This window comes from Neodiprion lecontei, chromosome 4, assembly GCF_021901455.1.
Source record: "Neodiprion lecontei isolate iyNeoLeco1 chromosome 4, iyNeoLeco1.1, whole genome shotgun sequence".
In the NCBI taxonomy this organism is placed as follows: Eukaryota; Metazoa; Arthropoda; class Insecta; order Hymenoptera; family Diprionidae; genus Neodiprion; species Neodiprion lecontei.
Genome location: NC_060263.1, coordinates 3,417,184 through 3,431,402, shown reverse-complemented (window position 1 = coordinate 3,431,402; position 14,219 = coordinate 3,417,184). Strand labels below are relative to the sequence as shown.

The window sequence follows — 14,219 nt, the reverse complement described above, 5'->3', positions numbered from 1 at the left end:
CTATTCCCGTTCGAACAATGAGCGATAAATAATTCGTTTCAGCTCACGTAGTTTCTCGGGTTATCTTTGAACAGGTACAACGAACCTTACGTAATATTCATGCGATAATTGGGCAGTTTGTACTAGCCTGACAAGCATCACGTAATTCCGAAACGAACCTGGACAACTGTTGAATTATTTGCCGGATCGAAACTTTCCGCTGACTAATTTTACATAGTCGGACGAGAAAAAAAAAAAAAAAAATTCCCACGAAACCGTTCGACAAGCAGTTATAAAAATTTCTTCGAATTTAGATTGTCCGGATAAATTGGACGACTTCTATTCGTCTGCGCAGACTTTTGTCGGAGGATTTTTCGCGAAATTTTTTCATCCAACACCTACCTGCATCCTGGCAAATATTCCGCGCCTTTAATCTCTCTGGGCCGCTTGACACTCTCGGTGAAAACTACAATCAGTACTGGCAACTACCGAACCGGCCCCTCCCAATTCTCGATTAGATACCAGAACCGGGTTAAGGACGGTATCTTCGGTGATAATGAACGCGTCAAGACACTCTGGGAATCCACGTTTTCATCGGATCAGTCAGGATCTTTGATTCCGGCAGAGAGTGAGCCGGAGTTTCGATCGTAGGATTTCTTTTTCAACCCTTGATCGTCACTCCGCACTTGGACGATACGATCCAGTTTAAAGATTGACGAATTGGTTTATTGAGACACTGAAAAAGCAGCGAGCGTGGCTCGATAATTCAGAAAACGTCGGATCTTTGAAAATTTATCACGGATCTATGACGGTCAAACGTGACTTCCATGCCACTTTAAACTCCCGGCAAGTTCGTACATGGAATTTTTATCACCCTCGGCGAGATGCGATTCAAAATTATTGCTTTCGCTCACAGCGATCGGAATTGGTAGTCGGGAAGCGGGATTGAGCCGAATACCTATCTCGTCATACGAGAATGAATAAATAAATTAATGAATAAATAAATTAATGAATAAACAAACAACTTCGAAAAGTGAATTCGATGAAATGACAGATTTCAAAATGATCCCTTTGAGGTTCAAAGTCGCAAATACAAGACGAATAATTAACTGCTATTATTAAAAATATCCGAATCCTGAAATAATTTGAAATATATTAACGAACTCTGAAGAAAGTTTTCAGTGAATAATTTCATTTGAAAAACTTTTTACTTGGGCGTAAAAATAGAAAGACTCTTTTTAAAAAGTGTAATTTTTCAAACATTTTGATTGAGACGTGCGATTTTTTTCAACGGGAAAGAGGCTTGGTCGTTAAAGGTTTAAAATTAATAATATAATATCCAAGAATATCGACACGCCTTCGAGTAAGTGATACGGAAATATCAATCGCCTTTGTTTTGCTACGACTTGAAACTTACATTATATGTACTCAACGGAGTTCTGGTATTTGAAACTGGGGCAAAAATAAATGCTGAAATGGCAAATGGAAGTTATGGAGGAGCAGAGTATCGGAAATATCAAGACGTATGATATCCTTGCAAAAACTGCAGCAACTCGCTCGCTTCGGGAGTATAAATTAATCTCTGAATAGACCGTATTTGTACAATAATAAAAATTACGTTGAAACGTTGAAACTCTTCAACAACCGCACAGCTAAATTACCTTTCGCTAAAAAAGTACAAACATATCGCTAGTGTGTATCACCGGGTAAACAGGAATTGAAATTTCCGTGGGGGAATTTGAAAAATAAAACAGTAAAACCTTTCACGCCTCAGTTCCTCGATTCTATTCAACTAAAAAAATGGATCTAAATACGAGCAAATTAACTCTCTTTTCGTTACAGCTGCGCTGAAAGTATCGGAACGATGAAACAACGAATCAGGGGCGAGTATCGAGTCTTACGCAACGGTAGTAACATTATTATACGTTATTATAATCCGATGGAGCGAGTTCCGAGAGAAATGTACATCGTACACAAACCTACCTCGGGATTATTAGTTGCGAATCAACGAGCGAACGAAACTGGAAAAGTTTCCCGCTCCGCGTGTAGCGTTGTAAATATACTAGAATGCACGGTGTGGCGGTGTGTCGTTGTAAGCGCCGCGGGAATAAAATAGTAAACTCTTTGGACTGTGTAGTAAGTTTTCGAGATTACGTTCAAGCCGGGAAACCCGCCACCAACCATTCGCTAAATTTATTTCCCAAAAGTTTCCTCGTTAAAAACATACTTCGCGCAAAACAATGCCGCAACCATCCGCTCGGCTGCGATTTTCCGCCGCGAAAACTACGGCAAATCATTTTTCCCCCCTCCTCTCTCCCTCTCTCTCTCTCTCTCTAGCCTCTTTCGCTCCTTAAATTCCGTCTCTGAACTTGTCTCAATCCAACCGACGTCTTTTTTCTCACTTGGAGAAAATTTGCCTCGATTTTATCTAATTTTCATGGTGAAAAATTGGAATCACTCTAGTTTCCCGAATTTGAAAAAAATATTTTTTCGTAACACGCATTATTGAAAGCTGTGAAAAAGATAGAGAAATAAAGGGCGATAGTATGCACAGTTGAAATTCACGCTCTGAATTTACTATAACGTCTGAGCGCGCATTGTTTCTAATTGTAAGCCCGAGGAGTTGAAACCGTCGAGTTTCATGAGAGAACGCGATATAATTTTGGTACCCGTAAATGCATTGACGTCGAGTAAACGGATTGTAACAATTTCTCACTTACTTGGTGAAAACTTTTACCCGATCACGAGATGGACGCGAAGGAGAAAGAATCGATTGAATTTGGCATCGATTTTAATCAGCGAATTTTTCAAGCGAGACGACATAAACGAAAAACAGATTAGAAAAAAAAAAAAATAAATAAATAAATAAAAATAAAAACCGATGAAAATCTTCTTTAGAAGGAACGAAATTTGAAAGGATTGATGAATTTCTACGTTGTTTACAAAGTTCGACGATCAGGAGACTAGACTGGATAAATTGAGATATAGGAAAGCGGTAGGGTGATTAGATTTTTCCATTATCGTAAATATCTTCAACTGCCAATTTGCATTTACATGCGATATTATTTATTATTCGACCGTTGGCACGGATAGACGCCGCCTGCATTCCTTGGTTAGCTGCGTATCGAACGGTGCTAGAGCTTTCCTTCTCGAAGTGGATTGCCGCCCGTCTTATATCGTGTAGCTATGTTTGCGTAACCTAGAAAAGGAAGCTTGCGGAAAGTGCAGTTCGATCCGGATTCCGGCGGCCTTTATTCTTTCGGCGATAATAAAATTCTCCCACGACACGCCGGTTGAAAACTATTATTTCAAAGGCGTTTCGCGTATTCTCGCCTCTGATCTACAGGTGTTTTCATCCCCCCCGCCCTCTTTGCGTATTTCGTCTGGTTGGAAAAAAAGCCTGAAAATAAATTGCGAAACTTCCGTCCGCAGACTCTATTGGCCGGTTAGCAATTTGCGCCAGAAGGAAAATCCGGTCACGGCTGAATTTCTAAAATTACGCAAAAACTCGGCGCATGTTAAATTCATTTCACCGGGAGGAAATTATGTAAGCCGTCCGGGGATGATAACCACCACGACCCGCGACCTCGTAAAACTAGGAGATTACCCAAGTTCGGTAGTTTCGCCGAAACTGTAAACGCGAATGTTATATCTTTATATATATATATATAATATACATACCCATATACGTATTATATATATGCAGCTACAAGGTAAAAAAAAAAAATTCCACACAAGTACATACGAGAGAAAAGAGGCTGGGAAATTTCTTAAAAAATTACTCACATCACGTTACGACGCTCCTGTTACACCGCTTATGGGGCACATTCCATGACGTCACGATCGAGATTCTACGTCGATGTCTCGGATCGGCTTTTTAATATTTCATATGAAAGTAGATGGCGAAAAACGCGATTGCAATGTTTTTCAGAATTTTTCGACTCGGCGTATCTGAAGTGTAATATAAAAAATTACAAAAAAAAAACCTACTTTCTAAAATCTGTAGAAATTTAAAAAAAAATCTTACAAAATATAACAGCTTCATAAGTTCGAAAGATAAATTGAAGGGAAAAAAAAATTATTATTGGATTGCATTTTCGACATAAGAGTGAACGAAAAAACTATAAATTATAATACGGGCCGAAAAATATCTATTCAGAGAGATATCATAATCAGCATTTATGTTCATTTTTACGTCAAAGATGCAACCCAATAATAATAATATATTTTTTGAAATTATTTTTTTACTCATCTTTCGAAGTTAGGAAACCTCCATCTTCTAATGGGTGTCAAAAAATTTCGTTTCATTTTATAAAATTTTTTTAAAGTTTTTTCCAATCTTAGAAAGTGGGCTTTTTTTCAAGTTTTTAAATCATACTCGTACTTCTGTTACCGCCGGGGCGAAAAATTCTGAAAAAAATTCCGGTTGCGTTTTTCGTCATGTGCTTCCATACAAAAAATTATAAAGTCAATCTGAGACAACGACGTAGAATCTTGATCGAGGTGTCATGGAATGCCCCATATATATATATATACATAAAACGCTGACGACGTATAAATTTCTTTTTTCCTTCCTACTCACGCAACATATTTTCTCCGCCGAAAGTTACGCCGCGACGTACGTTCTTTGCCAAGAGTTTTCTTGATATTCATTTTTTTTAAACACCATTTTATTATTATTATTATTATTATTATTTGTTTTGTATCAAAGAGATTTTCCTCCATTCGCGTTTTAGCGCGAGATATGCTTTTTTTTATTATTACCTTCTCTTTCTTTTTAGTTTATTTCTTGCTTTCCTCTCATCTTTCTCTTTCTTGTTTCTTTCTGTCTAATTTCTCTCGTTCCGTTTTCCCCGTATTTAAGAAATACCAGATACGCAATCTTTTACCTGCGTAACTTCGTTTTTATAAGATTAGGAAAAGTTTTAACCGCACCGCGTGTATATCTGTATGTGTATAGGTGTACAATGTGTACATAGAACCCGGAACTTGTACGGGGAATTCCATGCAAAACCATCCAGCGTCTGACCCTCACCATTTTTTGATTTTGTTGAAAATTTTTTCCGCAATTTTCCTAACTCTGAAACATTATCCCGAATATTTCCAGATTTTTTATTCAACTAGTTAATTATTTAGAAATATTGAAAGCGATTTCGAAAGGGACTTTTTTCAAAATTCTCAAAAACTCTCATCTTCTTTTCAAATATGTCAAGATGAGGCGCACGATGGACCAAATTCTTGTTTCTATATTTTTTTTTCTTTATTTTTTTTTAGCACGTTTAAACAATGTCTTCGTTGATCAAAAAAATTAGTGCGATAAAAAAAAAAAACAAAAAAAATAAACATAGAAAAATAGATCGGTTCATCATGGGCCAGCTCTTGAAATGTTCGGAAATGAAAGTACAGTTCTTGAGAATTTTCTGGCAATTATAAAAAGGGTCCTTTTACAAAATCACTCTCAATATACATAAATAATTAACGAGTGAAATAAAAAAAAGCGATAAAACTCATGTTTCTGTTTCAGAGCTGGGGGAATTGCAGAAAAAAATTTTCAACGAAATCAAAAATTGTGAGGGTCAGACGCAGGTTGGGTTCGGATGGAACTCCCCATACATACATAGAGGGCTCGTGCGGCTTTTTCAAGGAAAAAATGGGATCGTGCGTGAGTCGTTTGCTCCACCTGGTTCTGTCCGACACGCTTAAGGCACATCCGCTTGTGTATATATACGCATACACCTCGACGTGACAACGGAATGCTAACGTTCGCATTAATACAAACACCCTTGTAATTAGCGCCAGCTTGTAGCCCACCCCGTTCATATTACGGCGCTCGTTCATTGTCCGTTTCGCTGTTTTACTTTCTTTTTTTTTTCTCACCACCTTCCCTCTCTTTCTTTTGTACGTCCGACATTTTTTTTTTTTTTTTTTTCTCACTTATCCCCGCCAACGACAGGGAACAATTTTCTTTTATCCCTCCGAATGATCTATATATATATATATAATACATAGAACATATACATATAAGTGAGGATCGCTTTTGGTTTCTTTTCTTTTGTTTTTTTTTTCTAATTCTCATTCGCATTTCATCGGCTGTGTTAATTTTCATTTTTTCAATTCGAAAAAGCTCAGGTTTGACAGGTTTCGAATTTATTCGCGCAACGTGGAGTTTTACTTTTCGTATATTGATTTGTGACGATTGAAAGGTTTTCAGTATCGTGTCAAACTGTACCTCGTTACACGGTTGAAAACCTATTTTCGCAAGTATATTACAAAATTTTTACGATCTCGTGATTATTGTTCGTTGTGACGAAACGATGCCAGAGAAAAAAAAAAAGTACAACACCAAGGTAAAGAAAGAAAGAAAGAAAGAAAGAAAGGAAGGAAGAAAGAAAAAAAAACGAATACTCAGGACTATACATTTTGGTTGCGGAATATGCGGATTGCGGGATAATCCGTGGACTGGGATATGTCGTCACTCCGGATGAATACCTTTTCGAGAGATTTACTCTCGCGTACGAGGAAACGAGGGAGGAGCGAGCATAGAGGAAAAGGAATAAGAATACAGAGAAAGATAGTGAAAGAAGAAACGAGAGAAGAACAAGAGAAGAAGAAAAAATAAAAAATGATAATAAAGAAAAAATAAATATAAAGTAAAAAAAATCCACCCCGAGAAGAAAAGATGAAAAGTGGAACCAAGAAGCGAGCCAGGAACGTGACGCACTTTCTGCCACGGGTGAAGAGTGAACTGCGAGGTGGTGGTGGTGGTGGTGGTTGGTGGTGGTCGGGGTGACATGCGTGGAGGGTAGTTTCGTATACATGCGGGCGTAGTGAACACAAAATATCACCCACCCGTCCTGCATCCTCCAGCCTAGCCGAGACTTTGACTAAGGATTGCAGCGTGGAGGGGTGAAAAAAAGAAGAAAAAAAAAACGAAAAACAAAAAAAAAAAACCAAAAAAAAAAGGAAAGAAAATTCCCTCTCCCGAATAAGAAGGAAAAAAGGAAAGAGAAAAATCTAAGGAAATACACACGCCCGCCGGTTGTGTTGAAAATTTTCTCACGTACTTCCGAACCGGCGACGGCGGGTACCTACAACCCGAAAGTGGGAACACTGGATCTTTGCAGCGCATCGAAACACCCGCTTCTGGTTTAACGAGGTTTTAGCCCCTTTGCGAAAAAGAAAAGGAAGAAAATAAGAATAGGAATAAGGAAAAAGAAAAATTACATGGTGAAAAATGGTCGCTGTTAAAATTGCTCGCATTCTTTTTTTTTTACCGTGCGGATTATTGTATAGTATAATTTTTTTACTTGATTCCGGAAGTCAACATTCTAGAAGGGTTTAAAAAATGTTGTATTTTTTTTTACATAGATCACAACTTATTTTACAAGGCGATACACGGTAGAGATTTCAACGAATACTTTACTTTTTTCGCATACAATTCTGACAAAAATTCGTGAGTTATTCCGACCAACCAACGCGAGGATACGTGTTTTTCCAAAAACCAGTTTTCAACGGCTGAATTTAAAAAATTTTTGGATCAACGTTTCATAAAATACCGTTCAAATATTGTTCTTTCATATGCTGAAAGCTTTCGTAAAACGATTCTTTTATGATATGAAAAACAAAATTTGAGAATATGGTTTTTTTTTTATTGAGACCGACGCGTCGATGAGAAACCATCACCACATGCTATAAGTCAGCGTGCATATTACCGGCTTTGAATGGATTGCGGTTCACCGATTGCACGGTATATATACATAAGCCATAATTGTTCCGGCGGCCCCGGAGAAGCATGGCTGGAGGGCCTACGGCAGGTCGGTCTGGCAAAGTGATCGATGCGCGAAAAGGGAGTTGGATGGATCCGGGGAACAATGCGCAAAATACGTTAATGCACCGGGACGAGAAGGCGCAGGCCATCAACCTGCAGAGGCATAAACCGACGGGGATGATCGATGCGATGGAAAATTGAGGCTCGCATGGCTTTCGCGCTCCGGATTCCAAACTCCGATCTGGATGGTGGACCTTTTTACGTTGTGGATACCACGAGTTTGACCAACCGTCCGGGAAACTTGACGCTAATGAACCTACGCGGTGTGAAGGCTGCGAAAATTGACTACAGACTTGGGGCAATCCTTGGTTTCCGATTAGCCGCGAGTCTGATCTCGCCAGATTTCTATTGAACGATCTAAGCTCGCCTGCGGCGTGAAATCGGCCGGAAGTTGGGTCGATTCGGGACTACACTGACAATGAGAGAACTTTTTAGTTCCGGTTACCGCTCCTTAACTATTTTCATTTTTTACCACAAATGAAAAATATGGTTCTGGGTATAAAGTGAAAAGTAGTTTTGTATCTGTTACCAGAAAGTCTAGTATCCGTTACTGTTCTTTCTCATTACGATCACTGTTGCGAAAATTCAATGCTCGCGCAAGTATAAATTGACGTTAAAGCCTTGTTTAACTAACAAAGTAGAGTAAACCTCAGAAACTGATTTTGCGTTGCAATAACCAAAGAAGGATCGACGATAGCGCAAAATGGTTAGGCTTAGCTCGTTTTTCGTAATCTCAACAGTATTCAAACAGTTCTTTTTAACGATATAACAAATGAAATTTTTCTCATTGTACGGGATCCCGGTATCGCCGCACAAACAAGGGGCTGCGATATATTGATTCACGAGTGTACACAACGATTTTTCTCGCCCGAAACTCTCGACCCCTAGACGTCATACCAGCGGGCTCCATAGATCTCTAGTATCGCGAGAGGCGGGAACTGTAACTCAGTGAGTCAAAATTATTAGTTTAATCGACGGGATTGACGACGGGACGAATCGAAATAGACACAAACGCATTCGTCAATCTGTAGATCCTGGCGCAAAGTTCGTCGACTGAACGATGGTGATAAAAGTGACGAAGAAAGGATGAACAAGACCTACCCGCAAGTTTGTCAAATCCGTCGCAATTTATACAGGTTGCAGTTGATCGGGGTATGGTTGAAGTTCCAAATTTGAAAAGTTCCGAAAGGGCTCCGAAAGTTGAAGTTAAAGAAATGAAACTTTGACGAAAGACCAAAGTTTCAAATTATAACTTGAATTTACGAAATCTTGGTTTTCGGAACTTTGAGCGTCGGGTTTCGGACCATTCGAAACTTTGATGTTTCGTCAAAGTTTTATTGCTGTACTTCAAATTTCGCCACCAAAAAATCCAGAATTTTGCACTTTCGGAACATTTCAACCCTGCTCCAATTGATCGGATCCCAAGATCGCCTGCATCTGGTCCATCAAAGTAGTATCAAAGTCAACCACTCGAGATTCGAAAGGGTGATTTAGAGGATTGAGACGTCATGTTGAAACTGGTGTCAAATTACCCCGAGTCCTCTTCGAGTCACGGACGAACGGATGCTGGCCGAGGCTTGCATCACGTTAAGGAATAAGAAGAAGAAGAAGAAGAAGAAGAAGAAGAAGAAGAAGAGGTCTCGGCGACAGGAACTTAACCACTGCTAAGTACCCTGTTCCAGTGGTGCACAAAGCCCGATCCAGGAATAAAAACGGGGACTTTGAAGGGACCTTCGGCGTTACCGGATGCCGGTGTCACCGCATCGCCAATGCGTCATCTTCATCCTGGGCCCCGCAGCCGTTAATATTAATTCCGTGTTTTGCCACTGATGTATTTTCGTTGACGTTGAAATATACCGACTCGAATCCCTCCCACGGTATTAATTGCGGCAGCTCGACGCGACGCACTAAATCCCTTCAAGCTTCAGGTTCGTTAGCTCATTACTTTTTCCACATAATACACATCGGGCCAGATTAGTCGTGCACTTTCCTGTCGCCACCAAAGTTATCTCGTTCCGGTTACCAGTGCCCTGAATTTCCTTTTCACTGCAACAAAGTCTCGCGATCGTACACGAACGGTGTTGCAAGAAAACATAACGCTGGTCATCCATTGTTTGCAGACCTTGTAAACAGACATCGGCACGACACGACACTCCTCGATCGAAAGATAGATATCGATTTATTACCACCTAGAAAACCGTTTACACATTTGTATTATCATTTCCGCCGATGTGGCAGAGAAATTTATTAAAAACAAGTCGATATTTTATTTGTAATAGATGACGGAAGTTCGGTAAGAAAAAAAAAAAATTAATTGCAAAATGAAGAAACAAACGATAAACAAACACCTTGACGAATTTCATTCCGGGAACAAACGTCATACGTTTGCGGCACAATGGAAGTTAACAAAGCTAGTCGAGGTGTTTGCCATTTGAAAAACGTTGAAGGGCAGGATGTGCGAAGTTGTATTGAATACTGCAGGCAAAAGTTGGTGAATGTGTTGTGGGTATCGGCTTGAAACGATCGTCGGTTTGCACGAAGAGCGGATTGTTTGATGAGTGCTTATCGCGAGTTAATAACAGTTCCCACATCCGGTCAGGAAGGTATACAGGTACACAGGAACATATAGACATAATAGAAAATAGGATAGATAAATAGAATCACGGTTCGACATCAACGCTCAGTCGTTACCCAGCTCTCGTTTTTGCAAGACAATTTTCATCCGTGCTACAATTGTTGCGCTTTGGACCTTTTCACACACGCCTGACTTCATCGATCTACTGTGTAGTTCGTTTATCATACCTTTCTTGTTCCGACACCTGAGGCGTCATGAAATTGTCCCTGATCGTGGTTTGCCTGGCCGCGTGTTTCCTACTTGAGGTAAGATGCGTGAAAAGAAACTAAAAACGTTTGAATTTTGATGAAGATTGGTACTCGTCGGTTTGTTGGATGGCTGATCGCCGATCTGAAGTCGGTAGAAAAAAAAATCTAAAAATATTCCGATTGTTGTAGAAATTAGTAGGCGAAGGTTTTTCGAGTCACCGATATCGAATCCAAGGTCAGACTTCTAAAATTTGTAACGGTGTTCAAATAGTATGCCAGAGCTTTAAAATCGTTGACCACGAATCTTGATTTGTAACTCAAAATTCGAATCGAATATTAATCTTTTTTTTTCTCTATAAACGTGAAACCTACAGTGTGAGAACGGGAAATTCGAAGCCTGGCTCATGTTAAGTCGAAAGTCGCTTGTTTCAAAGCTGGAAGGTCATTCCAGCTGCGCAATCGGTTCTCAAAAGACAAAAAAATCCAGTGGTCGACTAATTTTTTATTTTTACGCACGTCTTCAGGTCTCGGCAAAACCAGCACCGCAGTCTATGGACCAGATGCGAGAGATGTACGACACGCTTAAAGAGAAAGTTCAAGGTGCGATTGATCAGATGCAGGAGAAGGCGACTCGCGTTATCGAAACGGCCAAGGAAACGATGCAGAACACTTTCAACTCCGCTCAGCAGTCTGCTCAGAGCAAACTCACCGAATTTGGCGAGAATGTAACAGTGCCACAGTCCGTAAAGGCTTGATTTGTGCAAAGATATAGCGGTATTTGTATAAAATACTGTAAAAAAAAACACAAAAAACAACTGATCAAATAAACAAATGAATAAATAAATAACAGTAGCAAGGATTTTGTAGCTGTTCATCCCCCCCTTCCCCGCTGTGTCGAATTTCTATAAAATACTATTTACATTACTGTGAACTGTGCACGAAACATTGGAATGAAGTGATTGAATTATTGAAGTAATAATAATAATAATAATAATAATAATAATAACAACAATAATAAAAAGAGTATAAAAAAGAAATGCAAAGGTAAAAACTCCCGAGAGTCGAACCCCGGCCCTGAAAAAATATACCCATGCGATTACGGTCAACCCTTGGCAATACTTCATGTATTTACTGCATGTATATATACGCAGAGGCGAGGGAAAGTAAAAGATGTACGAGGTCCGCGGTATTAGAAGGTCGGACAGGTGGTCAGTTATTTATGGGCCGGGTTTTAGATAAGAAATAAAAAATTGTAAAAAGGTAAGTAAACAGCACAGCGAAGGAAAATCGAATAAAACGATGAAAAAGCATAAATCGATGGGTTTGGGTTGGCGAGCATATTTTAAGCTCGGTCGGTATATGGAACGGGGTTCGCAAACTAGTTTATACGTAGGTACGTTATATACTTCGCTGCATACGGCGCGATACGGGGGGCTCTTTTCCGGAGGGGCGAAAGGGGGGTGAGTTGGCCGTGGTGGCGGTAACTTAGTCCTATGATTGACGGTTTCCGGTTCCGGTTTTCCCCAGACTGATATATCGCGACGTGCAGGAAGCTCGTGGGGTCCGGAGCTTTTTCCAAGGCTTGCGAAAACCGATGCCATTCGTCGTTTCGAATCAAACATCTGCAAAGACGACCATCGGTTCTTATTATAATTTACATTAAGCTATGATTCATCTGTCTGTGTCTGCGCAATGCATTATACGTATAGCTAGGGTGGACCTCAAAAAAGTCATTATTGAATTTTGACCAGCTCGCCCCCCAAATCGGCTTCATAAAGTTCGAAAATAATTTTCACATTTTTTCAGATTTTTATCTCAACTCTTAACTTAACCTCCAAAGAGGGTGGATTCCATTCAACCTTTACAGGAGAACATCGAATCTGTCGAACGAATTTGGATGAAATTTGGTATTGTTGGTTTTCTTGGGTCGCTGATTACGAATCTGAACTCGAAATTACAAAAATCCGATCCGTCGTTTTGAACTTTTAAATTTTAAGTTCAGATTCGTAATCAGTGACCAAAAAAAAAAACCCTTTACCAAATTTCATGCAAATCCATTGGGTAGGTTTAATGTGCCTCTGAAAGGGTTGAATGGAATCCACCCCCTTTGGGGCACGGATTAGAATCAGGATAAGAATATGAAAAAAAAAGGGAATTATTTTTAAATAATTTGAAGCCGATTTGCGGGGCAAGCCGGTCGAAATACAAAAATGACCTATTTATGGACCACCCTTAATTGTATACCTATAATTTGCGAAAACGAAATCGTTGCGCGACGCGTCTTATGCGAAATGGGAAAGTTTTTCACCTCTTCACGTCGTCATCGATCCCTCGGGGTTCGAGCTTACAAGGCGACCGCACGACGACAACGTGTGCCGACGTTGAGGCAAGAGAGGGCTTCGCGACGCGTACATTTTTAACGAGAAAGCACCCATTACTCCCTGCTGCCGCTTCTCCTGCTGCACCGTCTGCAGGGTGCAATGCTCGCCGAGACTCGGGCGGGGGTGAAAAGCTCGTTCGTTGTGCACGAGTCGGGCACTTGAGCCGTCTGAACTTGTACCTTGCACCTGCGAGCGGTTAATATCATTATTATTCAAATCATTAACTGGCGCGGATATTATCTTTTATAGTTTGATTGCCCCGCGCAGTGATATTTCGATTTTTCCTTTCTTTCTTTTTTCTTTTTGTTCAAACACATTTCTTTCGTCAGACATGAAAGATAAAAGCTCCAATCGCGGGAAAAAAACGAAGCTTACTTCGAGTAGTGATGGATAATAATGGAATGGATTAGAATTAGTGAAGAGTGGAATAGAGGGTGGGAAATTAGCAAAATTTTGTTTTACTAACTTTGTTCGAAGCTTTTCTTCACTTCCGTTTGTTTGCGTGAGTAGAAATGTGAACGGCATTTTTCAAATCAAAAGTTTCACGGACGTTTCTACCTATTTTCAGGCTGCTTTAGGTCAAATCAAATCTTCAAACTCAAATTATTCTAATTATAAGTGTTTTCAATTCCTTAAAAAAAAAAAAAAAAAAAATCCTAAAAATAGGTATGATTTTAAATCGTCCAAACTGTACACCCACCCCCCTTAACCACTCTAATTACATGAATATCGTTTATCTCTGTACGCGATCTTAAAGGACAGACGCGTGTAATTTTTGCGTGAAAGAGAAAGAAAATTTACACAATTATCTACTGAATTAAAACGTAGGTACCTTTGTTCGAGAGGATTGGCAATCGGCAAAAGGGAACTCTGAAGAATCGATTGAGCGCAAGCACACAAAAGTTCGAGAGTCGAGCCTGGAACAATGGTTGAGCACGAAGCGGCAACTCCTCGGTATTTACGGGAATAAGACGGGGGGCAGTAAACGTGGGAGCTTAATTCTTCCTGGGACGCGTTAACGACGTGGAAAGGACGTATAATACGCGTGTTGTGTGTGGGTGAGGTACCTGTGCAGGGTCGAAAGGCGGACGGCGTTTCAAACGAGGGGCTATACTATCGAGAGAAATGGGGCGCATCTATAATTCATGTAATCAATCGGTCGAACGGACGAATGAACGAACGAACGAACGAATGGTAGCTTCGTTTTA

At 40.0% G+C, this 14,219-nt stretch overlaps 1 protein-coding gene across 3 annotated transcripts in view; it reads right to left on the bottom strand.

Moving 5' to 3' along the window:
- The window catches only part of LOC107217539, a 53,355-nt gene that overhangs the window by 4,024 nt on the left and 35,112 nt on the right, over positions 1 to 14,219 (bottom strand). The window contains exon 1 of one of the 3 annotated variants that reach the window (XM_015655104.2): positions 382 to 469. The exons of the other annotated variants lie outside the window; for them this stretch is intronic. Coding sequence (XP_015510590.2) covers positions 382 to 387 — 6 coding nt within the window. The 5' untranslated portion in view covers positions 388 to 469. Of the gene's footprint in view, positions 1 to 381; positions 470 to 14,219 lie in introns of those variants that run through there. 3 annotated transcript variants of the gene reach the window in all.